We start from the raw sequence: 27,368 nt of genomic DNA, 5'->3' as shown, positions 1-27,368 counted from the left end.
TAAAAGTGGGAAACTGAAGAAGTTCTTCTCTGTATTTGTGTGTGTGTGTGTGTGTGTGTGTGTGTGTGTGTGTGTGTGTGTATAAAATATAAGGTGAGGTCCTAAGTTTAGAGTGAGTGGGAAGAAAGTGTTGATTTGAGGAGCAAGAAGAGATATGAAATTATTATCTCAGAGAACAGGGGCATCTAGGCTGTGTAATTTTTCCACAAGCAATGTTTAGCCACTGAAGTTTTCTGGGATTGCAATAGGTAATAAATAAATAAATAAATAAATAAATAAATAAATAAATAAATAAATATTTTTTAAAAAAAAGAGGTAAAAGGAGTTAAAGTTTTTCCAGGTAAGAAGATAGAAAGAGTGAGATAAGAAAATTAAGGACATTTTCAAGACTGGGACTCTAATGCTGGACCCAAGGAATTAGAGCAGATACAAAGAGAAATAAGGACTTGAGGGTGTGATAAAGACTAAACAAAACTTAGTTCTGTAGCCTTTCTTTCTAGAAACTTTCAAGTCAATATCTTTACATCCTACTGACCACCTACCCCCACCCTGCAACCACTCCCTCTCCTTTACCTTTTCCCTGGAGAAAAGCTCAGGACAAGACATGGCAGGAGTAGGTTGAGAGCTAATTCTACTAAAGGCAGCATTGGTCTTCCTTCTCCTCCTCTTCCTCTCCCTCTCCCTCCTCCCTCCATAGACATACATTGAGATAAGGTCCCATTTACTCATTCGGACACCTTCAAACACATCTTTCTCTTTGCCACCCAAGAAACCAGAGGGGACCTCCAGGAAAGCCTAGCAGGCAACTAACATTGCCATTCATCTTAGTCCACTTTTCTTCATGAAATAAATTCTCCAAGTAGATCAAGGAACATAACCATCATTTATAATGTTGACTAAGGATAAACATAGCTGTTTCCTAAAAATTAATTCACAGGAAGTATTCTATGTGAAACATAGTATTGGCTGGCATTTAAGATAGAGTGGTAACAGAGCTGTCCATTCCCAGGAACTGTGATGAAATATAGGAACATAACAAGAGCATATCTAACAAATCAATGTGCCATCTGCTTCAGTACCTGGTATCCGGAGGTGACTAATCCTGGCTGTTTCTCAACAATGTTTAACCATCTCCTCCTGCCCTTCTTCTTGACCTGTCTTCCTCTCTTAATAGAGCATAAAAAAAGCATATGGCTCTGTAGAAAGCTTCTGGCAGCATAATTCCATCTGAACCATGGTAAATTTCTCTCTCACTTTTTCCTGCCTTCTGGATATATGATTTAGACACTTTTCTGGCCCCCAATCTTCTAAGATGGATCCTAACCCCACCCAGAGAAGAAGAAATGAGAATATATAAACTTCCTGAAAGTATCAAATTCCATGATTCTCTCTAGAAGTTCCTTGATGCTCTTCAAGATGACATGTTCTCTGGTTTCCCAAAACTAATGCTTTTAGGTAAGAGGCAGCATCATTAGTCGTAATAGCTAAAAATTTCTAGACTAACAGCACTGACCCTTTTGACTGACAATAAAATGTGTGCATACATATCTATGTATGCATGAGATTTTAACTTTTCTTTAAGGCTCAGAGCACATCAACTACTATTCTGCTTTCAAACAATGGTAGTGTTAGCAATTACCTTAGGTACATTAGTTTATTTGGCTCTATTTACATTGTTCCAGGCTGCTCACCAAAAACAATATGGATTCCAGCTGCATTCCTACTCTGGACCAGTCTGGAGGAAGGACTGAGTTAGGTCACAACCACCAGAGGTCTACTTACAGGTCAGAGGGAAAAAGACAAGCTTCTTGGAAAAGTAGATAAAGTTGATACACACTATATGTGTATACAAACATGTGCACACAGGGTGAGGGCTAAAATTGAGAATAATTTAGAGTACAGAACAAAGTCTATACTATGTATTATCCTCTGTTTTATAAATTCATACCTGAGTTCTAGGGTAAGGGGGCAACAACAAAAAAAGAATCAATGTAAGGTCAAAAAGCTCTTTTGTTGACATCTATACTAGGCAAAAATATTGAATTCTGTCATGTTGGCACTCATAGCTCTAGCAGTGATGGCAGACCAGGTCAGTGTAAGTTGGTATCAGCACCTTCCACAATGGGGAAACCAGCTCTGAGAGCCTTTGACCACAGTGGAATCCAGGACCCTGTTACACACTAACATCCTCCGTGTTGGGTCTCTGCAGACATAGCACTGGCCCTGGTGGGACTGTCAGTAGCAGTGGTATTGTGGGTATGAAAATTATGGAACCACAGTTCCCCTAGAAGTCCAAACAGCAAAAATGACAACTCCTTGGAGCATCCTCAAACAGGAAAGAAGAAAAATGGCAGATACCACATATGTGGTAGCCCCCAAAATCAGCTTATAAAGCATACTTAAAAATATTACCAGAGATTTCTAGAACTATTTGGAAGTCTGTTAAAGAGGTGCCTGAAAAGTATAAGACAGACAATTTCCCATGATTCTGATTTTACTTTGGGAGTGGCAGGGTTTAGGAAAACCTACCCTCTGTGTCCCTGGGTCTTCATTTGTTAGTCTTCCCCAATGAATATTCCCTATGTTACTGCTGATACAGGACACTCAGCAGTCATATTCCACTTCTTTGTAATTCACTCTTTCTATTTGGATCGGGTAAGATTGGCATTAAATATGAGAAAATAAACTCTAAGTAAAGATAAGAAATATTCATAAGAGTAAAGTATGTAAGCCTTAACCTATAAATATTATATTATTCATTCAAGCAATTTGAGGATTTAAAATTTTAACTGTTTTAGAATACTGATTATGCTCAATAACTAAAATTCAAGTAAGTGAATTATAAGCACATTTATATATCTATTCCATGTCAACCATGCTTCAAATAAATGAGGCATGGTTTGCAAAATAAACAAGATCAGTCATTTCCTTTTTAAAAATTTTTAAAGTTTATTTAATTTATTTTGAGAGAGATAGGAAGAGGGAGAGGGAGAAAGAGCACACGCTTGGGAGGGCAGAGAGAAGGAGAGACAGAATTTCAAGCAGGCTCCACATAGCAGCATAGAGCCCAATGTGGGGCTCGAACTCACAAACGGTGAGATTGTGACCTGAGCCTAGATCAAGAGACACTTAACTGACTGCACCACCCAGACACCCCTCAATCATTTCCTTTTTAATAAAACATCAATTTATTTTTCACCTATAGTTTTGATGGCTTTCTAATACTGATTATTTAACACATTTTGCATTCATGATACCAACATGAATTGCTCAAGAGCAACACTGAAAAGTTCTAGCTTATCGATAAATTGAATGAATCTGTAATCTATAAATACAACAATAGTAGCTGGGCCTGTAACACAATGAAGAATGACACCAAATGGACAAAAAACCGACACAGGGTTGTTTCCTAAATTGTCATTAGTGACCATTAGAATCACCAGATAGGATGATTGTAAGCGCTGTTGATGGCCGACAGCAGTACTTTAATGAAATGAGGGGAAAGGTTTTACATTTATCACAGCTACCTAATTTGAACACTTAGATAGCAATTAAGTCACATTTATGTTCAAGGTGCATTATGAACTATAATATCAGTTATCAATATGTTCCCAGCCTGGGCCATTAGCCTGGAGTCAAATACCCATATTCTGGCTCTAAGCCTGGCTTATAAATTGGAACACTCATAAATAGACTGCATAGTCCAATAGAAAGAGCTTACTCAAAGATGCATATTTAAATTTGGCTCTGCCACTTACATAAAGGATCCCTTTAAAGCTACCCTAAAGCAGTGTTTTTCAAACTTTAAATGTGTATATAACAAGATTAAATGTTAAATGCTGACTGTAATTAAACTGGTTTGAGAGGTGGAGTCTGAGTTACATTTCTACAAGCTCCCCTATTCCTTTCCTGCCCCCTCGACCAACTTCGAGTGGCAACGTCTTGGAGGCTTATTGATAGAACGTGTAGAAAACGTGCACTTCCATGAGAAAGCATTTTTGTAAAATGGCATCAGTATCACTTTATATTAAAAGTTGGTGATTCAGCTCAACTCGCCAAGAAAAAGTCCTTGAATAAATTATGTTCCAGATATTTAATTTTTCCTTGTTAGCCAAATCAAAAACAAAACTGGGAATTGGAAAGGCAACACAAAAAAGATATTCATCCTAAACAATTTTGTTGTCTTTTGGTTGCTTTCAAAGATTAAACTCGGTATCACCATCCTGACTAAAATGATAGGGAAAAAAACCCTGATTTTTAAAGAAACTTGTAAAATTAGACCCAATCCTAGATCTGTCCTGTGGATGGTCTCATCCCAATCAAAACAGAAATAGTAAGTTACAAGGAAAAGGAAGAAGACAGCTGGCTCCAGAAATACTGGCAACAAGAAGAGATCGTTGTAGGGAAAGAAATGAAAAACTAATAAAAGCAGACACAAGAAGACAGAAATCATAACCGTATAAACATCTAACTTCTCTAAGTGAAACCCTTTTCCATTGCCATTGGCATTTTCTGAAAGAGGTGAACAAAATCAACAGTATGATTATAGATTTCCAAAGCATTTCTGTGTTCCTCATCTACAGTTTAAGCATTGGGTCAAACACTGACTCCTGTACACAGAAGGCAGGAGAGACCAGAGAACGAAGCGGGCCACCCCAGACTGGTGGGTGGCAGGTTTGGTAAAGCAAGGGAACAAGGCTTGTCTTTGGTGGCCTCAAGAAGAGTACATCTTTGCGCCCACCTACCAGAATCTTAAGAGTTCAGATATAGGCCTTACCCAGGTTCAGTCATGTGTACTACTAGATGGTCTATATAATATATACAATATAATATAATAACAACTTACTCTCTTAAGGCAGCATCCTCGAAAAGGGCTCCAGGTGTGGGAATAGTGGGTGGAATGTACGTTCTAAGGACAGGGGTGGAGGCAAGGAGCCTCTGATTTCTGGGGTCCATCTTGAGGTCTCCGCCTGTCCATGAATCCCTCCAACACCAAGGAAACACACACCCTCTCTAAGTTCCAATACCACATATTTTGGCCAACCTTTCATAGTTACATGGTCAATTTGCTGTATTATGTGAAGAAGATTTTCATCACAAATCAGAAAATGCATAGCAGATCCCTCCCATGGAATTAAAAAACTCTTTCTGATCTTTCAGATTTGGGACAGAATGTCTACCGATCACAGACCCAGATCACTAACATTTTACCCAGATCAAACAACAGCTTGCTTGCTCTGATGGTGGATCTCTTTGCCATGGTTCTGGAAGTACCATGATTATAGGGTTAGAACTCTACTGCAATGAGGCCAGACATTCATCAGACTCACTCTCACCTGAATTTTATAGTCTGCCTGTTTCCATGTCTGTTGATCCTCTCTCACCTGCCTATAGTGAGAGCAAGCATTGTTCATAAACCAGAATGCCAGGATATTGTCTATAGAAACACGTATGAATGAAACTTTAGTTTGGTGTCATCAGAGACTAGAAGAAACAACGAATGAGACTAAAATCTAAGTACTGTCAATAGATTCCGACAGCACCAATCTTTTGAAAAATAGACAGGAAGTAAAAACTACTAATACTAACTTAATTTCTTAGGCCTGTCAATACCAAATCATGAGGCCATTTAAATGCAAAATGGGCAGTAAGCGATTTGGTTCTGAAGGCATTAAAGATGCAGACAGGAGAGAAATGCACTTGAGGTGGGGCATATCACGCACCTGCATGTTGTTCTTTGCACTAGCCCTGAGTAAGCTGGGTCAGCTGCCCCAAGTGGGTAGCCTCATTGTCAAGCAGCTCTTCACTCTCTGATTGCTTCACCTAAGAAAACCTGAACTTTGAGGATGACCGAGCAGTCATTGCCTTCCCCAGAAACACTTGCATAGCGCATCAGGAGTGGTTTTAAATGGTGGAGATAATTACTTAATTCAAGCTGCAGCAACTGGCCAAGTAATCATGTAGCAGCCAGGAAGCTATTAGCATGATTTTAAGGCAATTATTCCATTAGTGTTTAATAGTCTCCAATTAGTCTTCTCTATCAAAGTTTGAATGTCTTTTTTCTCCCAAAATTTCTCACAGTTGAGCAATGCAAAAGAGCACCAGACCCATTTTTTACACCTAGATTTATATTTATATCTACCAAAGCCACTTTCCAAAATCATGGGGAAAGTCAGGGGTGTAGATTGGGTGAAATATTTTTTTTCTCAGAAGTATTGGGGGTGGGAATGGGATGCTTTGCAGGAGATTCACTTTGAGTAAAATATTAAGAAGGGCTGGTAAAGCAGAGAAAATTCTCACTTTGTCCAATGCTACAGCCCCTCTAGCCCCACTATATTCAAAATGGAACCCATGTGAAGTGTCCCAATTTTATTGTCAATGCCTCCACTGGGAGATGAGCAGAATATCAAAGTCTCTGACCTCAGGTCTTCACTTTGTCCCATGGGGAGATTAGGAAAATTGCCCTGTATCCTGCTAAAGCCTAGTTCCTTGCTCCCTCATTCTGGTTAGTATCTGTTGCTACTGAGTCATCCAGGTACAAATCCCAGTGCATTCCCTCGAAAATTCTTAGGAGACTTTCCCTAAGGACCACTTTAAGGGTCAGATCATTTATCTGATGGTGGATCATTTGCCCTCACTGAGCTGCATCTGTGAAATGGAGTTAATAGAACCAGCACTGCCTGATTCATGAGGTTTGGGGAAGGATTATCTGATCTGGTGTAAATACTAGGGCTTTGAAAGGTGAAGAATTACAGGAATGTAATATAGATTCTGACATGGTATCATACCATCCCTCAGAACTAGCAATGTGAACTTAGGCTTTTAAACCCCCTACATATCTGGTGAGTCACCTATCAGAAGACTGGCATCAGAGACCCTGCCTTGATTACTTTCTATGTGTACAGAAATGCTCAGATGAGATCATATGAGAGCAACCATCTACAAATGTCTGTGGAAGTGAGAGTGAAATTCTGCCAACAAAGTTGTGCACTTTCTATTGTCTCCTTTAAAAGAGCAATCCACAGGCTCAGCTGGGTAGCAGGGTAAGTGCAGGGTGGAGAAGCTGGGTTGTTCTTTTCCTTACAGATACCTGGGCTCTTGGGTAGCTACCTCTTGAAGAAGGGCAAAAGGAGACAAACCCTTCCTTCAGAGGTTGGCCCTCGGAATGCAACCTGTGCCTGTCCTAGGAGCCAAACATCCACTTGACTAACGACCACTGATCTGAGTTACTGATCAATTCCAGCGCTGCTGGTTAGAGCCTGTTGGGATTTTTGGAAAGAAATCAATCTCTCTCTCTCTCTCTCTCTCTCTCTCTCTCTCTCTCTTTCTGAAAGAATTCTCTCTCGCTCTCTCTCTCTCTGAAAGAAATCAATCTCTCTCTCTGAAAGAAATCAACCTCTCTCTCTCTCTCTGAAAGAAATCAATCTCTCTCTCTCTCTGAAAGAAATCAATCTCTCTCTGTCTCTCTGTCTCTCTCTCTGTTTTTTTTTTTTTTTCTCCTTTCCTCTTTATTATGTCTTCTCCCAGTGACTAAGAGGGGGGCGCTGGGTGGGGCAGATCAAGAGGAGATAGACTAGAAAAGTGAACTTAACCAGGTCGAGCTCAAGGCTAGGGATGGACTACCTGTGGGTAAATTGCCCTGTAGCCGGGTCCTGGAGGGATCTGGCATCTGCACCCTCAGCCCAAGTGTAAAGTCAAATTGGTAATTAAGTATGGCCGTGGCCCCAGCTGTCACCGTAGTACTCCGCCCAGAAACGTCCCTCTCTCCTGCACACCTGAGCTGGGGGCTACTGCGCGTTCCTGCCCCAGAAAGCTGCCTGGTTCTCTGGTCTAAGGGGCGCGCGCCATGCTGAAGCCTCCGGGTCCCTCGCGTCGCTTCCTCGCTTTTCCGGACTTCCCTCCTTCTAGGCTGTCTGGACACTCGCACAGTCCCCTTTCCCTTTCGGTCGGCCAGTTCAGCCCATCCCTCCGCCGCAGCTCACGCAGGTTCCTCTGCTGGGCTTCGTCCCAAGCAACAGACGCACGGTCCGCAAGGGTTTGCTTTCCCGACCCGGGCGCTACGGGATGCTGAGAGCACTCGAAAAGGAACCCGGACGGTGACCACCCGGCCACGACCGCCGGGTCCACGTAGACCAGGAAGCGGCGCCCTCCGCCCCTCGCTCCTTTCAGCTCCCGGTCAAGGGCACTGTCGAGCCGCTGCGGGTCCCTGAACTTTATCGCTCTTCGGGAAGCGTTTTGTCTCTTTAAAGGAGACTGGGGACGAATATTAATGATTCGGGTAGGTTCTAACCGAGAAATCTACCAAATGCGCTCGATTCCGTGACAGGGATGGAGTCGGAGGTCCACGATCCCGAGCCGAGCCCTCGGACACCAGCTCGCTCTCACCGCGCACTGTCACCCCGCAGACCCAGAAGTCGCCCCCCACCCCCCGACTCTGGGAGGAAAACAGTGGGGAGGGGGCACCGGGAGGACCCGAGGGCCGAGGCTGGCCCCTGCCCCACTGCTCTCGCACAGCCTGCCTGCCTCCAAAGCCCAGTGCAACAGCAGTCACCTTGACTCGCCGCGCCACTGTCCCCCGGGGTTTGCGAAACGCCAGGAGGCCTGAGGCTCCCGGCACGCGCTCGCCGGGCCCGAGACCCACCCCTGGGGACGAGTTCCCCTCCCTCGGGCAGCGTGGCAAGTTCCCACTCCGTGGCAGATAATGCAGGGCGGGGCGGGTGGAGCGCCCCGTCGGCAGCCTCTGAGCGCCTACCTGGGATGGCTAAATTGGTGAGGGGGATGCTGTGGATGCTGTCCGGCAGAGTTGCCATCCAGTCGGCGAATTTCAGCTCGTTCTTCCCCTGAGACGAGGCCATCGTGCCGGTCGGCGTGCCGCGCGCTGGTCCCCGCGCTCCTGGGCAGGCTGGCAGGCTGCTGCCGCTAATCCAGTGTTTGCTCCGGCCCCGCTAGAGTTTACACTCCGCTCTGCGCCACACCCACAGGATGGCGCAGACACATGCTAATTTTAATAATTATTCAAAACACCCCGTGCTCCCCTAGTGCCTCCGCCAGACTCCGCCGGAGCTTTTGTTCCCGACGTCCGTGCTTGGCTTTCTGCTCTCTCCCCCCCTCCTCCCTCGCAGACTCCCTCCTCCCGTCTTATCCCTCCTCTGCGTCTCTGCCTTTTCTCGCCATTCTGCAGCTTTCCTTGGCTTCTTTTTAACTTGGTTCACCCAGCTGCTTTGCCCGTGGTCTTGCTAAGTCCTTTGATGTGACTTCCTGCTCCAGTTTGTATGAAAGGCAGTCCGGTGGTTGAAGCTAAAATCCTAGTAGACTTGGGATGCTATCGCTTCCTGGCGAGCAGACTCTCCTACTGGCTTTCAGGACTTTCCATTCTTACCAAAGAGCTTTCTTTTTTATAAGCTACAACAGGTTGTGCCTCTCCTCAGCCAGAGCCCACAGCCCTGCATATAACAAAATGGTGGTCTTTAATCACCACTTTGCCTAATTTGGGGAGTAGTTGACAATTGTGCTGTAGGCAAAAAGCAGTTAATTCCAGGTGGTTCCTACTTAATTCCTGAAACTCTGTTCGAGACGTTTCAAGGTAAAGAAGCATTTCAACCCCTTCGTTTCTGGGATCATGAGAAATCTGTTATTGCTATGGGAAAGCTAAGTCCTCTGTCTCATTTTCAAGGCACTCAGGACAGGGCTAAAGCCCGATGCTAGACGAAAATCACATTTCCCAGTGACATACTGTGGTTATTGCCAGTAGCATTTGGTGGAATTTATTTGGCAACATTCAAAATGATTTATGCGATTGTCTGATTTTTCATTCCTTGGCAGACTAGAGAGATGTGTCTCTCTCAGGAGAAATCACTCATTGAGCCTCCAAAGAACTGTCTTGGTCCACCTGCTCTCAGATGAGAAAAAGAAGGGAAAGTTTTACAAATATGATGAGTCTAAGGGTGGCTGAGGAATGTAGAAGTGATGCACTGAAAATAGGCCAGGTCTTCACAACCCAGAGAATGTAGATGCAAAAAGGTACCTCTGTTCTGTGATCCAGTGGTGTGTAAATCCTGTTCCTAAAGTAAATGCTATTTGGCTGGGGAATGAAGACAAGGTAGGAGAGAACTCTGTCAATTCGAGAAATGATCATTTCATTTCAGTAAACCATACAGCACTAAAACTCACAACTAAGGCTTGTTTATAGTATGAAGATGCACAGCCCAAAGAATATTCACTCCAAATGGGGAGCACTGTGTGAAGGATGGAGAGAAGAGATCATTCCTCATCCTTATGATCAAATTTTCCATTCCTGCCTAGAATCAATTTATAGCTTCAAGAGGACATGGTAGGGTTAGCTTTAAGAATAGGGAAGAAATGTCCTGGGGTTTGTTTTCCTAAGGTAAATCTTAATATTCTTGCTAGCCCACTAGGAGACCTCATATCCTTTTGATTAGAGTGAGATAGCTCACTAAGGTTCTAGGACAAGAGACCTACAAATACCACCCTTCTGACTAATGTGGGTGCTTTGTGGGCATCATGGCAGGGCCATGAAGGGAGCTCAGGTCTGGGAATCAGTTGCTCTGTCTCTGAGTATGTTGGGCGAGTCTTCTAGTCTCTGTCAGCCCTAGTTTTCTCCATTATAAATTAACAATAACTCAGAGATTTGTAGTTAAGCTTCTAGGAGCATATATGAAAAGATTTGTAACCAATAAAGCATCGTATGAAATGTGAGATTTATGTTTATTCAGATAACAGCATATGTTTATTTCATTGCTTTTTCTATACTTACAGAGTATTCATCTTTAAGAGAATGAAATAATTATTGAATCCTAGGAATATTTTTTTTAATAGGATACACTTTAAAAATATGCCCTGTTTGGGGTGCCTGGGTGGCTCAGTCGGTTGAGCGTCCAGCTTCAGCTCAGGTCATAATCTCATGGTCTGTGAGTTTGAGCCCCACATCATGCTCTGTGCCTGGACCCTGCTTCAGATTCTGTGTCTCTCTTTCTCTCCACCCTCACCACCACCCCCAATATGCTGTATCTCTGACTTCCCCCAAATAAACAAACATTTAAAAAAATTTTTTTAAATATGCCGTGTTCAAGTATGTTGAACTCATGTGTCTCTAAAAGTTTACAAACGTCTTTTATTTTTTAATGAAACCACTTTAAATGTTGAGGAAAGTAGTCCCTATAAAGAATTGTACACTGTATCTTTTGGTAAAGCAAACAACCCCTCTCCTATTTTATCTCCTTTAAACTTCAGAATTTTTAATATATTGATTTTGCATAAAACTTCACATTTCTCAGCATGCAGTCCACCAGAAAGGACAGGGCTGAAAGTTGATAGTTCTGAATTTCTTCCCCAGCCTTATAAACAATGTTTTAGGCAACTTTATAACCTGGTTTCCTTATCTTTCTATCACCAGCCCTGCTACCACTAAGTGACATTAAGAAACTCATGTGATTTCACTGGGTTTTACTTTGCCCACTGTATTAGTCATGGTTCTCTGCCTATATATATACAGATATATGTGTATATGTATATATACATATATATAGAGAGAGAGAGAGTGAGAGAGAGAGAGAGAAGGAGAGAGAAGGATTTATTTTAAGGAATTAGCTCATGTGATCACGAGAGCTAGAAAACCTTAAAGGCAGACCAGTAGGTGGGAACTCAAGCAGGACTTCTAAGCTGCAGTCTTGAAGAGGAATTTTTTAGGATTGGATGAAGTCCAACAACATTATAGAAAATAATATGTTTTACCCAAAGTCAAATAATTATACATGCTAATCATATCCACAAAGACCTTCACAGCAACACCTAGACTAGTGTTTGACTAAACTACTGAGCATCCTAGCCTAGCCAAGATGACACATAAAATTAACAATCACTACCACTGGTAAACTGAATTAAACTAGAGTTTGTTACTGATCTCTAATGACCCCTGTGACTCTATTATTCTATAGCTGATACTTTCTCATGCATATATGCTGCTGGAAATAGCAAGAGAAAGAACAAAAGTATTTCCTTTGTTGTTGTTTTTCCTTTTTACTCTATCCAGACAACTCAAGGTATAGAATAAAATATTCATCTCCACAACAGAGATGTAAAAATAGTAATGATTTTTAATTGTGGTATCAATAATAGCTAACCTTAAAAAACTGTTCTACTCCCCTATGACCCAGCAATAGCACTGCTAGGAATTTACCCAAGGAATACAGGAGTGCTGATGCCTAGGGGCACCTGTACTCCAATCTTCACAGCATCACTTTCAACAATAGCATATCATGGAAAGAGCCTAAATGTCCATCAACTGATGATTGGATCGAGAAGACGTGGTTTATATATACAATGGAGTACTACATGGCAATGAGAAAGAATGAAACTTGGCCATTTGTAGCAACATGGATGGAACTTGAGGGTGTTATGCTAAGTGTAATAAGTTAGGCAGAGAAGGACAGATACCATGTTTTCACTCATAAGTGGAACAGGAGAAACTTAACAGAGGACCATGGGAAGGGGAAAAAATAGTGAAGGAGAGAGAGGGAGACAAACCATAAGAGACTCTTAAATACTGAGAACAAACTGAGGGTTGATGGAGGTAGGGGAGAAAGGAAAAAGGGTGATGGCCATGGAGGAGGACACTGGTTTGGGATGAGCACTGGCTGTTAAATGGAAACCAAGTTGACAATAAACTATAAAAGAAAAAAAATAGAAATTATTTCCATGAAAGCTATAAAATTTTTAGTTAATATAATATGAAGGAAGCTATCATAGTTTAGTTTTGTTTATGTTAACAATAAAAATTCATTCAAAACAAAGAAAAACTGATAATCATAAGTGGAAAGAACAAAATAACTTATTGCAGTGGTTTCATGCTATTGTTAAAACTTATTTATGTGCTCTATATGTCCATCAAAATCACACAATGCCCAGTTTATAAACATTGCTACTTATTTGGAACATTTTCTTCATATCCTCTTTCACTCTTAAGAATACACGGTTCTTTCTTCCTAGGAATAAACCCGTGCTTGTATGGTTGGTTAATCTATAACAAAGGAGGCAAGAACATACACTGGGGAAAAGAGAGTCTCTTCAACAAATGGTGCTGGGGAAACTGGACAGCTACACGCAAAAGAATGAAACTGGGTCACTTCCTTACACCGTACACAAAAATAAACTCAAAATGAATTAAAGACCTAAATATGAGAACTGAAACTAAAAATCCTATAATAAAACATAGGCAGTAATTTATTTGACCTTGGACTTAGCAATATTTTTCTAGATATGTCTCCTTGGGCAAGGGATATAAAAGCAAAAATAAACTGATTGGAACCACTCCCCCCTCCCCCCAAAACACCACCTGCTGTACAGCAAAGGAAACCATAAACAAAACAAAAAGGTAACCTACTTAATGGGAGAAGATATATGCAAGTGATAGATCTGATAAGGGGTTAATATCCAAAATACATAAAGAATCTATACAATTCAACACCAAAAAAAGAAAGAAATAGAGAAAGAAAGCAAAGCAAAGCAAAGCAATCCAATCAAAACCTGGGCAGGCCTGAATGGACATTTTCCCAAAGAGGATATAGAGATGGCCAACATACACATGAAAAGATCCTCAACATCACTAATCATCAGGAAAATGGAAATCAAAACCACATTAAGGTATCATCTTACACGTGTCAGAATGACTAAAATATAAAAGACAAGAAATAACAAGTGTTGGCAAGGAGGTAGAGAAGAAGGAACTGTCATGCAGCTGTTGGTGGAAATGTAAACCAGTACAACCACTGTGAAAAACAGTATAGAGTTCCTTAAAAATTAAAAATAGAAATATCATATGATCCAGTAATTCCACTACAGAGTATTTATCCAAAGAAAATGAAAACACTAATTTAACAAGATTCATGTCATGCACCTCTATGTTTACTGAAGCATTTTTTTTCAATAGCCAATATAAGGATGCAATCCAAAGGTCCACTGATAGATGAGTGGAAAGAGAATTTGTGGTATAATGGAATATTATACCACATATATATTATACCATATATAATACAATGGAATATTACTCAGCCATAGTAAAGAATGAGATTTTGCAACAACATGAATGGAACTAGAAGATATTATGCTAAGTAAAATAAGTCAGACAAAGGAAAAATACAATGTGATATAACTTATATGTGGAATCTAAAAAACAAAACAAATGAACAAATGAAAAAGCAAACTCTTAAATATAGAGAACAAACTGACAGTTTCCAGAAAGGAGGTGGGTAAGATGATGGGCAAAATAGCTGAGGGAAATTAAGACATACAAACTTTCAGTTATAATAAGTTATGGAGATGAAAAGTATGGCAAAGGGAATATAATAAATAATATTGTAATAATGCTGCTTGGTGACAGATGGTGACTACACTTATCATGGTGAGCACTCAGTAATGTACAGACTTGTTGAATCAAAATGTTGTATACCTCAAACTAACCTAGCATTATATGTTAATTATACTTCAATTTAAAAAGTAAAATGTATTAGAGGAAAATATATACATGGCTCTTTGCTACGCATTTTCTTTCAGTAGTTCATAATATTTCTCAGTTGTTGGAGAGAATATATGTTTTATTTTTATAATTAAACTTTTCCTGAATTATGTTTTGAAAAACAAAGATTCTTATAGGTTGGAAAACATTAGAGCACACTGCAGCTGAACAATAAATATTTTAAAAGAGAAACTCTGCTTAATGATCTCAGCCAGATCATTAAAAAAACACAGTGTTTGGAAACATACATTTACAGAGTCAAACTTAAAGAAAAGAGCATATAAAAGCGCAATAAAGAACCTTTGTAAAATTAACTATTAATAATCAATGTGGGGTTGGCTTTTTTTTATCATTCTTCACAATATTCCATTCAAAAAACTTTACTGTATTTTGAGTATAAAAATGCTTTCTGTACTTGAGTTGAAGGTAGAAAAAAAGTTAACCCCCATGTCCCTCAATCATTTGGACCCTGCAGTTTTCAGTCCTTGCTCCCCTCCAGTCCGCTAATCTGCACCTTATGTGCAAGCTCAGAAGAAGTTTTAGCACCCACTTCATAGAAGCTAGTGGTTGGAATCATGAACTCTTGAATTGGATGGCCTGGATTCAAATCTATGTTTTTGTTTCTTGATTTCCTTAACTGTGTGAAGAGACTATATTTCCTCCCCAGGATGGGAAAATGGAAAGCACTATGAAGGTTACATGGAGAATTTTAAGTTTATTGAGCAGAACAGAAACTCCATAAACTTTAGTTTATAGTTCTGCTTCTTGCTACCACTGTGGAATGCACTTTCATGCTTTTACCTGATGAAATTCTTCGCATGCTAACTCATCTTTGCAACTCCCCTTACTATCCATAGTAGAAGTAATCTCTTTCTGCACATTCGCTGCAGTTTGTTTATAGCTATCTTGTGGTGTGTTTCTAATTCTGCACTTAGCCTTAAAGCAATATATGGACAGGGATGGTGTTATTTGATACCCTGTAATGCCTCTCACAATGCCTCAGGCATAATAAGGGCTCATAATAATTATTCACTTACTCATTTCCTAAATATTTCTTGAATGTCTCTTATGGGCTCTAAAGAGAAGATAGAGCACCAAGTCCCTGAATTTGTTTCTAGCAGAAAGTGGCAAATGATAGCTTAATGGCTGAATAAATGACATCTCAATGTCAATACGCTTCTTTTGGTATGCCTATCTTTTAGAACTTCACTAAGTAGCAGAAGACATAACTTATTTCTGAGAGTATATTTTGAAAGAAAAGTTGGTTCAAATTGTTTTGCATCTTTACTGTTTCCACTTATTTGTCCCATTCCTAGTGCTATCTTGGTAAAGTCAGTGGTAACACTTAGGAAAAACATGATGTAGATTTTAAGGGATTATTACTTGCAAAATGTTTGCATTGTCAGAGCATGGGAGCTGCTAGAAGTGAAGGGTGGCCTGGGAAGGAAGAAAGGGACTCCTTTTAGGTTCATGTGCAGAATCAAAAAAAATCCTGAAACATTTTTACTCATCCTTGCTAAAAATAGAATAATTATTACCATAATTATACCAGTGCTCAGCTCACGGCAGTATTAACCACAATTGCCAAAAGGTGGAAACAACTCAAATGTCCATCAACAGTTGAGTGCATAACTGAAATGTGGTATAATTGTATACTGTGTGTTATTCAGCCTTACAAGGAAGGAAATTCCTACCTCTGCTACAACATGGATGAGCTTTGAAGACATGCTAAATGAAGTAAGCCAGACACTAAAGGACAAATGCTATGTGATTCCACTTACATCTGCTACCTGAGAGTGAAATCTATAGAGACAGAAAGTACAACATTTAAGTATCAGGGTCTGGGGAGGTGGAAAATAAGGATTATGGTTTAATGGGTACAGAGATTCAGTTTAGGACCATGAAGAAGTTCCAGAGATGACTAGTTAGTGTGATGGCTACACAACAATGTAAATGCACTTAATGCCACTGAACTGTACACTTAAAAGTAGTTCAGATGGTACATTTTATGTTACATATATTTTATAAAATATATTTAAAAACCTAATGACCAATGACTGTTGGTCATCAGAACAACCATAGATGTGTAATCAATTATAAAGTTCCCACCATAATCATCGAGTAATAGTTTATCTTTTAACTGTTGACTACCAGGAACATACCTGAAATTATACAAATTGGGTTTATTACTTTTTGCTGAGAGAAAACACGCATCATGGGAACTTTGTGACATCTCCCTAAGAGGGTATTTAAACTTACTGTAAAATGTATTTTTATGTTATTTGGGAGGATGATATAAGGAAGTATGTTTGCCTTGATTTGAATGCTGCTGGGAAGTGGTATGGGAGGTAATTCAACGAGGATCTTGGTAAGTCTTATCTAGAAGGAGGATAAACTAGACTAAGCCATTCTGCCAGGAAGTTGTGAGGTGGGAGGCATAATTCAATGAAGATCTTTGTAAGTCTTCTTTAGAAGGAGGATAGACTAGACTAAGACTAGAACTACAGTAAGTAAAGAATCAGGAGTCACTCATGAGAATGCAGAATATCAGATTATTTCTGTGGCATGGACAATACCAATGTTTTGGTATTGTCTATTTTCAGAGATGATTACAGAGGGATCATTGTTCTTTTTTGTCATTCATCAAAGTCACAGAGTGACCTTGTCTAATGTTGGTGTTCTCTGAATGTGTTTAAGTTTGATGGGTGACCACCAAAGCTGAGCTGATAGGACCTGGAGAACAGCTAGACATCAGGGACTAATTTTCTCTTTCTCACTCATTAGTAGGACATGGCCTGATCTAATTTATCTGGAGTTTGAAGAATACTAGTCCAGTAGACCTTTGTCAACAATGGAGATCAGTGGCAACTTTGATAGGTACTCCCTATCCATAGATTTTCACTTATACTTTATGGCATGAACAGATTGATGCAGCAAAGCAAATTGAGTCTGCATGTGCAAGTTCATATTTCACAAGTGTTCTTGCACAAGTATGCCCCACGAAACCTTTTGTATGATCTTGCCATCCTTGAATAGTTCCTTGGGTATACAGAAGCAAGGATAAACCCTGCTGCAGGGTAACTCACTTCAACTTGGAAATCTCAAACATAATCATCTATACCTCGGGTTGTGTGACAGGCACAGGTAATGCTGTGGGACACCACTAACACCTCGGAGAAAGATTCTGAGAAGAAAAGTCAGGTAAGGTGCTCTCAGTGTAGCCCTAGTTCTAGAATTGCAGATCATCTGGGGAAGAGTGTGTCAGACAACTGGGCACGGTGTGAAAGGGATCACAGGTTTCTGGCTGTCTGGGGAGCTCTGAGCAATTCACAGAACTGGAGATCAAAGAGGAATTTGAGTCAATGACTATTTGTGCTTATTCATTTTTCCAGCTACCAGTTCAGCATCATTTAAGAATACACTTTCGCTTAATAAAAGTTTGCTCTAACGATTGGACAATCATTTTCATTCAGTAGTGAAACTTTCTTTACAACTTTATGTAACACCTAGTCACTCTATGATTTTTTCCTTTTGATTTCATCATATAATAGACAATTTAAAGATTGAAGCTCCTCTTTTTCATGCTCGAGCTTAATGATTTGCATGTAAACATGCATTAAAGAAATGTTAGCACCTCCCCTTTTATGGAAAGGTTAACTCCACATCATTAATAGTACCTTGACTTTTTAAAGTCAACATTGTAATATTTGGCCATACCACTCTTGTCAAAGAGATTATAAGGATGAGGGTAGGATGGAGGAAAGCAAAGCAGAGGGCATTTAAATTTTTCTTCATTCTATTAAAAAAGTTCATGTGAAATATTTATATCTTCAAAAACAGAAGAATAAATAAAGATATAATGAAGTACCCAGATCCTGTATTTGTCTTAGTGAATGCATAAACTTGGGAGATCTTTAATCTAAGCCATAAACTATAGACACTGAGAGGAGCTGTACACAGTTCTAGTCCTGAGCACCAACAGATTCATAATTTGCTCTGGGCACGTGTCTGTCATGTCCAGCTGTCACAAACCTGTGCCTATACTGTCCTGGTTATAAACACAAAACTTTTGTGTGTGTGATTTACAGCCATAACTGGTTTCTGATTGATGTCTTTTAAAACATTTTATCATAAAATAATTTATTTGATATATTAAGTTGATTATTTTAGTCAAGCAATTAGTCAATGCAGATTTTTTAAATCACCAATGATTAAATAAACTGAGTTGTTCTTGCTTCATTATTAACCTATAGAATATAAAAGTAATGCTCTAAATCCTTTTATTTAACTCAAGCTCTATGTAGAGAAATATTTGGGGCTGTTATATTTCCCTAAATACAACTTGGGGATGTTGTCTTTCCCTAAATACAACTTGTAGGAAAATTGTAAAATGTAAAATTAAAACTTTACAAATATAGATTACCGTAAATTCAAAGTAATCACATCCTCTAATTATAAAATTACTATGGGCATATACCATTATAAAGATAACTAATTTCTTTGAATATGTGTGTGTTATAATCATTACATTTATTCTTTATATTTTTTATAAAGCTTTTCTCTTGTTTGTGTACTTTGTATCATGTTGTGTGTTTTTATAAGTCCATATGTTTTTTAAAAAGCCAAAGAAAATGCATATATTTATTTTCTTTCAAGTTTTCATTTAAATTTCAGTTAACATACAGTGTGATACTAACTTCAGGTGTACAATAGAGTGATCCAACACTTCCATACAACACCTGGTGCCCATCACAAGCACTCTCCTTAATCCCCATCACCTATTTAATCCATCCCTCCACCCACCTCCCCTCTGGTAACCATCAGTTGGTTCTCTGTAGGTACAAGTCTGTTTCTTGGTTTGCCTCTCTATTTTTCCCCCCATGGTCATTTGTTTTGTTTCTCAAATTCCACATATAAATGAAATCATGTGGTATTTGTCTTTCTCTGACTGACTTATTTCACTTAGCATTATATTCTCTAGCTCCAACCACATTATTACAAATGGCAAGATTTCATTCTTTTTTATGGCTTTCATTCAAGATGTGATATATATATCATCTTCTTGGACTGTTTCCATAATTTAGCTATTATAGGCAATGTTGTTGTAAACATTGGGGTGCATGTATCCCTTTGAATTAGTATTTTCATATTCTTTGGATAAATACCTAGTAGTGCAATTGCTGGATAGTAAGACACTTCTATTCTTAACTTTTAGAGGAACCTCCCTACTGTTTTCCAGAGTGACTGCATCAGTTTGCATTCCCACTAACAGTGCAAGAGTGTTCTCCTTTCTCCACATTCTCGCCAACACCTGTTGTTTCTAGTGTTAATTTTAGCCATTCTGACTGATGTGAGGTGATATCTCATGGTACTTTTGGTTTGTGTCTCTTTGATAAAGAATGATATCAAGCATCTTTTCATGTGTCTGTTGGCCATCTGTATGTCTTCTTTGGGAAAATGTATATTCATGTTTTCTGCCCATTTTTTAATTGGATTATTTAGTTTGGGGGTGTTGAATTTGAATAAAAATACCTAAGACTTAGGCTTCATTTTGTTCAAGTCATCCACATGACTACCAAATTATTTTATTATGTATCATACATATGCTATATTTTTTTACTTTCTCATATAGGCATTAATATAATTTTACTTAATTACTGCATATAACTTGAAAATAATATTTGACAAACATATTAAGAATACATTTGAGAGGACACCTGAGTAGCTCAGTCAGTTAAGCACCCAACTTCGACTCAGGTCATGTTCTTGTGGTCTGTGAGTTCAGGCTCTGTGCTGACAGCTCAGAACCTGGAGCCTGTTTCTGATTCTGTGTCTCCCTCTCTCTCTATCTGCCTCTCCCTAGCTCATGCTCTGTCTCTCATGCTCTCGAAAATAGATAAAACCTAAAAAAGAAATTAAAAAAAAACAGTACATTTGAGGATGTCTCTGAAGATACATATAAGGACACTTTCACTGTTATAGAAAAATAACTTCTAAGATAGAGGAATGCATTCTATCTCATAATGATCTAAATATTTGTAAGGAGTGCTAAGTGGCTATATTTGGAATCAAAATATCTTTAAAGCTTGTATAGGGAGGTTGTAAACAAACTTGCCTTTACACACACATGGAAGATGGTCATGCAATTTATACTACATCAAATAAGGAACAAACTATCATTAAGTGGCTCAGGAGTAGCCTTCCTGGCTCCAGCAAAGACAACTGTGGACCCAGAAGAGATGAATGCCAAATCCATACTAAATTATATAGCAACTGACAAAAAAGGTCCAAATGGAGCCTGCAAATGACTAGACTTCTCTGGCTGAGTGATCCTATTTGTAAAGCACCTGGAAGAGAATAGAAGCTGAGAAAATACAATCTAAGAGGAGACCTCCCCACCCTTCCCACATCACTGTAGTATAAGGAAGTTATGGAGCTACATTCCAGAAGCAGAAAAATCATATAACCTCTCAATTTTAATGAGATTGGCAGAAAACTCATGTAGTCAGGACACTGAAAAGTGGCACACTTCTCAAAGTAAGTCATGCTGGTTTGACTCCAAAAAGTCACAAGACTAATTTTGATTTTGCATAGAAATTCAAAAATGCAATACTTAAAGTTACAGTTAAGTAATGTGGCCACCTGCAGTCTGCTAAGCAACAGAAGAATATCCCAGTATGCACAGGCTAATGACAGGGAAATTATTTTTTATTTAAAATAATTTCTAGTAAGAAAATTATAACCCAGCATTATCACATATTTTGTGTAATTATAAAACCTGAATTTTTCATATGTGACAATTATTGTTAGAATTTTCCATGACGGTATTACTCATTAAACCTCATTATTAACTTTGATTAGTGAGATTGAAAGAGAATATATCTATTATGATTATTCATACCACTCTTATTTTCTTTCACAAGCACTCAAAAACTGAGTTGTGGCTCTTGGTTCATACCTAAAAGACACAGGACTTGGAAAATCCAACATTTGAAGAGTATGAGTTTGAACTGACTGCAGTTCATGACAATGGCTCCCAAAAAGGATTGGTAGGCCTTCATCTTGTTAAAAATTAGTTTAAAATAAACGATACAAAATAACTGTTGGAAACAATAATAAAGCTATGTGAGATAAGCACATTTCCACATGCAATGTATTTAATGATGTGATTTGATGGTAGGATTTGTTGAACTTAATAGTTATAGGAGCAATTAAAATATATTACAAAACATTTAGAGGTGTCTGGGTGGCTCAGTCAGTTGAGTATCTGACTCTTGATTTCCACTTGGGTCCTAATCCCAAGATTGTGGGATTGAGCCCTGAATCAGGCTCCAAGCTAAGCAGGGAGCCTGCTTTGGAGTCTCTCTCTCTCTCTCTCTCTCTCTCTCTCTCTCTCTCCCACTGGCTCGCTTTCTCCCTTCCTTCCTTCCTCCTCCCTCTGCCCCTCTGCCTGACTTGAGTACTCTTTCTCTCTCAAAAAATAATTAGAAATTATGTGAACAGATTTCATGTGAGGCAAATATTGGCAGGTCATCTAATTACTAATATGACATAGTAATATGACATAATGGCTTCAGACTAACAAAGGATAATTTTAAGTATCTATCACTGATAAGTATTAACCATTTTAAGATTAAACTCTGTACCATCTGTATAATCTATACTGCAAGCAATCAACAGAGGAGAAAAAAAGCAGAAGCCATCATGGAATGAAAATAGGAGAAGCCAAGAAGAGAAACAAACAAAAAAAAGTTGGGTGTAAAATATGGTAAAGGGTAAAATGGAATGGTAATGAGATAATACATGAACTTATTTGACGATGCTTTACAACAACAACAACAAAAAATGAAATTGGGAAATTATTCATTTAATAAAATTAGTGTAGAAAATTTGGCTGACTAATTTGGATCAAGATACCAAGTTTGGCACCTCTACACTCTTGTTTATTTGACAACACTAATTAACTTGTTCCTCTTCATTTCACTTTCTATTGTGTACTTAGGCCTAAAGCTACCCTCTAACAAAACACCCAGATGAAAATGGGGTGATTCACTCAATTATTCAGATGTTTTGCCTATATCGGTAAGGCTTGAATTTTTTTCTTGTTTCATTTAGATTTTTTGGCAGTATATATCATTTCAACAAAAATTAGACCCAAACAGTAAATGTTTGTGTAATTCCCCAGGGACATATGCCAGGCCAAAGGAGGATAGAAAATAATATTTTAAAAATAATTTAAAATATTTTTAAGCAGTGTCAGAAGATACATCCTCATCTAACATAATAATTAAAAGAGAAATTAGTCAGCCATATTTCACTCAGTGATCCAGACTTCCTATGATATATTATCTGAAAATCACTACCAGGGAAGGCAGGCACACATAAAATGTTAGGTTTAGTCACTGAGTCCTTAGCACATACTGTAGGCCCTGTGATAAACAACACAATATGTATATGGTTCTGTTATTAACTCACATGAGGAGGGGATTAAGAGGCATTAACCCATTAGGCCCTCTCTCCAGACTTGAATTTTCATGGAGTCCTCAGAGAAAGGCAAAGGTCCTAATGATTAAATATATAAGCCACTCAAATTGATTTATCATTTGCCTCACTGTAGCCATAGTACACAAGTTTTCTTTGCTGATGTGCTAAATACCCTCAAACCTTCTCTCTACCACTTTTTGTTTTAATAACTCTCACGGAATGTTTTGCTAATGATTTTGCTTTTCCCATGCTCACTATCCTGTGATACTCAGGACAAGGTTGTATAGGAGGCTAAGTATGGCACCAAGGTGATCAGTTAAGCTTTTGTTCATAGTTTTCAATCATGAATCTTGTTTATAAACTTGAAATTAATTTATACGTGGGTTTTGCTCTTCTTTCATTTGATTTCCTTTTTGGTCTTCCTTTCAATCAAGATTTCTTTAAGTTTAATATTATTCCTCTAAAGTTTAAACTTCAAGAATAGTCCTGTCCGTACATCTATATATTTCAAATCAAAATTAATATTTTCCCATAGAATCTTTTCTTTCTTTTCTACCTGGCACACATTATGAATCTCTTATATTGCACAATACTTAAGACTGCTAAGGTCATTTCTATGATAGGTCAGCATATTAGACAATGACATAACTAATCTCATTTAAGAGCTCATTAAGTTCTCAATAAACAAGACTATTTTAGGATTTGGGAAAGCTCTATGATAACCCTGAGCTTTGTGCCTGGTGGGGGCTGGTGGAGGGGAGTGCGGCAGAAGGATGGGCAATAACTCAAGGAAGAGCAACTAGTAACCAGTGGGAAAAAAAAATCTATGCTCCTGAACCTCCATTACATTCCCTGGTTTCCTTAGCACTAGCACTAGACCTCAGATTGGAACACAAGAATATTATAAATATTCTAAACATGTGTGTGTGCACACATACACATGCACGCGCACACAGACACAAACACACTTTGGTTTTGCTTTTCAGAAATTCTTTTTCCCTTTAAAACTCCATTGTTCATGTAACGCAATTTCAGATACCTGGTAACCTTCAGTGTGACTTGCTGTATGTCCTTAACTCCTCCTACTCATCCCCTAAGGTGTCATCTTTTTATTAAAGATGTACTTCATTGTTTTCACGTCTTGTAGATTTATAGCACATCACCTCCCCCCAGTGTCTTAATGACCTTAAAGAGCTATGTAGGCCATTGAACTTGAGCAGTAGATGGGGGAGGGGCCTAGACATTTTAGAAATAATGATATTAAGTCCATTAAGAGAAGTGCACTCCTAGACAAACATCATTCCTATCTGATGAATAACCTCTTCAAAGACTGGGTGTAGAGGTTTAGAAGGAGTTCTGGGTTGCTAATTAATGTCAGACTTTAAAAAGCAGATTTAAACATGATTAAGATCACATTTCCATGATTGAAACATTATTATTTTATGTTGAGTGCATTTATCTCTGGCAAGAGTGTAATCTAAAGAATGTTCAAACATGTAATGAGGTTATAAATTGTGAGTGTAGTTTCACTATAGCACACATGTAGAAATTCAAATGCATAGATTCTTTTGGCAGCCAGAAGACTATAAGAATATATAACATAAATCTCTCTTATAATACACACATGGGCACACATATGCATGTGTGTGAAATGCTATTAAGATCTTCACTGGGAAGACTACTATACTACTGGTATTAAAAATTATCTAAGTTTTGAATTAAATCTGGCCAAATTAAATCAGTTTCTTGCATACTTTAAACTGGATTAAGTATGTGGATTAAACACAATTCTGTGTTGTATTCTTTTAAATGATTTTTCTATTTTAAAAACTCCCAAAACAAATAATTGTCTTTGGGATTTTTGTTGCTTCACATAAAGAAAAAAAATCTGATGTTATGATTGTGTGAAGTGACTTTGGTGGGAAGATAGGCTTTTATATTTATATCAAAATCTTTCTTGCAAAACAACTGCATCAGACAGGTTTGAGATCACTTCTCTTCCTGCATAACTTTTCCTACCCATTTCTTCTAAGACCATTACACTCTTTAGTTCTGTACCCACTTGTTGGGGTATTTTAAAAACTGATCATAGTGCTAGTGTATCAGGAAAACAAAAGTATACTAGGTACTTCAACCAAGAGATTTTAATGTAGGGAAATAGTTAAATAGATGCTGGAGAACTGAAACGCCTAAAAATGAACACTACACTAATTATTGCAAGAAGCTGCTGTCATCTCTAGGATTGGAGAAAGAAAGAAAATAATTTGAGGTTTTCAGAAGCCAGATGCTTGGAACAGTGGCTCTGATGAGTGAAGACTCAAACTTCGGAAGAGGTCCATTGCCCAGCTTGTGTGTGGGTAATGAGGGTAATGAGACTGATTCTGGAAGCGTGGCCATACTGAGAATTTGAGCAAAAGCTGGGATCTACACCATCTGCACCTGCCAGGGAGGGCTTTTTCTGGGGCAATGCCAATCAAGAGCATCGAGCGAAAAGAAAAAATTAATTCCTTTTCTTGTCCTGCTTCCCAGTATTCTTTAATGCCCCCTATTGGCAAAACCTAAAAGAAAACAAGCTACTAAAGTAGAAATATAGTTTGCAGAGTCCCATTATCTCAAATCAGAGATGTAGAAAACTGGATTGGTCATCAAGGAAAAACAACCTAGCAACTGGCATATGTGGTAGACAGAATAATGACTCCCCCAAAGTTATTCACATCCTAATCCTTGAAACCTGTGTATGTATTAGCTTACTTGATGAGAAGAACTTTGCAGATGAAAATTCCGTCAGGGATCTTGAGACGGATAGATTATCCTGGTAATTAGGGTGATCTCAGTGGAATTTTAAGTGTCCTGGAAGAGGAAGGCATGAGGGCAGAAGGGTTAGAGTCCAGGAAGGAGATGAGAAGAGAAGAGGAGAAGGAAGAGAGGGAGATCTAAAGATGCTATGCTGTAATAGATCTAATGTTGTATTCTAAGTATACCATTCTGAATAATGAATAAAGTCTTATTCTTTTAAAAAATATTTACTTTAGTAATAATTTTTTAAATATGTTTAGAATATCAGTCAGAGCTTTGACTCAAGACAATTTAGAAAATAACACTGTACACTCCTCTCCAAAGATGGGGAAGATGAAGCTTAATTAATTGTGTAAACACTGTCCATTACATGCTCAGTGAATATTGTCAACTAATGCCTCTTTTTATATTTCCATTATTTCCTCTAAGAATTCTGAATTTAATGGATTTTTTTCAGGACTTTTATGCATACTCAACTCAATGATTTTGCTTCCACTGTTGGGAGAGCATGGACATGCCCAAAAGTGCAGGAGTTCTGTAGTCCTGTTGGCTGATCCTCCAGCATACTCGAGAATAGAGTCATTTCTTAAACAGAAAGGAGAAAACAGTCATGTGATGACTTTGGAGGGAAAAATGTACCTTAGAGGGAATGGGAGAAATACAAGAAAAGTGAAAAAATTACATTGAATAAATATAAGTGAGAAGTTGACTGGTTGTCAATGGTGTCTTTTAAACAAAACTCCATTTCCTGTTGGCCCTAAGGTACTTTCAGCCAAGATGGTACAAAGCAAACAAGACATTGTTTGTTTGTTTATTGTTTTTATTCCAGTATAGTTAACATTCAGTGTTGCATTAGTTTCAGGTTAAAATATTGGGATTCAACAATTTTTTTTCTTTTTGTGATGAAGCTTTTTTTTAACTTTATATGTATAGTTTATTGTCAAATTGGTTTCCATATACCACCCAGTGCTCTTCCCCACAAGTGCCCTCCTCCATGACCATCACCCCCTTTTCCCATCCCTCTCCCCCTTCAGCCCTCAGTTCATTTTCTGTATTCAAGACATCACTTAGTGCTCATAGTGATTAGTGTAATTCTTAATCTCCATCACCTATTTAATCCATCTTACCACCCACCTCCCCTGTGGTAACCGTCAGTTTGTTCTCTATAGTTAAGAGTTTGTTTTCTGGTTTGCATCTTTTTTTTTTCTTTGATTATTTTTTATTTCTTAAATTTCTCATATGAGTGAAATCATATGGTATTTGTCTTTCTCTGACTGACTTATTTCACTTACCATTGTATGCTCTAGCTCCATCCATGCTATTGCAAATGGCAAGATTTTATTCTTTCTTATGGCTGAATAATATTCCATTAGGTATATGTATCACTTCTTCTTTAACCATTCATCTATCAATGGACACTTGGGCTGCTTCCATAGTATTATAACAATTGTAAATATTGTAGATAATGCTGCAGAAAACAGAGGGTTGCATGCATCTTTTCAAATTAGTGTTTTTGTATTCTTTGGGTAAATACCTCATAGTGGAATTACTGGATCAT

At 38.5% G+C, this 27,368-nt stretch overlaps 1 protein-coding gene and 1 long non-coding RNA gene across 3 annotated transcripts in view; both read right to left on the bottom strand.

The window, feature by feature from the left end:
- Nucleotides 1-8,881, bottom strand: part of PLCXD3 (phosphatidylinositol specific phospholipase C X domain containing 3) — a 167,847-nt gene extending 158,966 nt beyond the window's left edge. For both annotated transcript variants that reach the window (XM_029940952.1, XM_029940951.1), the window contains exon 1: nucleotides 8,753-8,881. In XM_029940952.1, the coding sequence (XP_029796812.1) occupies nucleotides 8,753-8,855 (103 nt within the window). In that variant the 5' untranslated portion in view covers nucleotides 8,856-8,881. The remainder of the gene's footprint in view (nucleotides 1-8,752) is intronic.
- Nucleotides 8,882-9,763: 882 nt separating this feature from the next.
- On the bottom strand, nucleotides 9,764-26,372 carry LOC115293185. The gene is made up of 4 exons (XR_003909407.1): nucleotides 26,288-26,372; nucleotides 25,766-25,864; nucleotides 10,025-10,081; nucleotides 9,764-9,889 (listed from the first exon to the last, which is right to left on the bottom strand). It is a non-coding gene; the product is annotated as an uncharacterized LOC115293185 (long non-coding RNA).
- Between the last annotated feature and the right edge of the window lie 996 nt (nucleotides 26,373-27,368).

Source organism: Suricata suricatta, chromosome 6 (assembly GCF_006229205.1).
Source record: "Suricata suricatta isolate VVHF042 chromosome 6, meerkat_22Aug2017_6uvM2_HiC, whole genome shotgun sequence".
Lineage (NCBI taxonomy): Eukaryota > Metazoa > Chordata > Mammalia > Carnivora > Herpestidae > Suricata > Suricata suricatta.
Note: the sequence above shows the minus strand (reverse complement) of the source record. Positions and strands in the feature narration are given on the sequence as shown.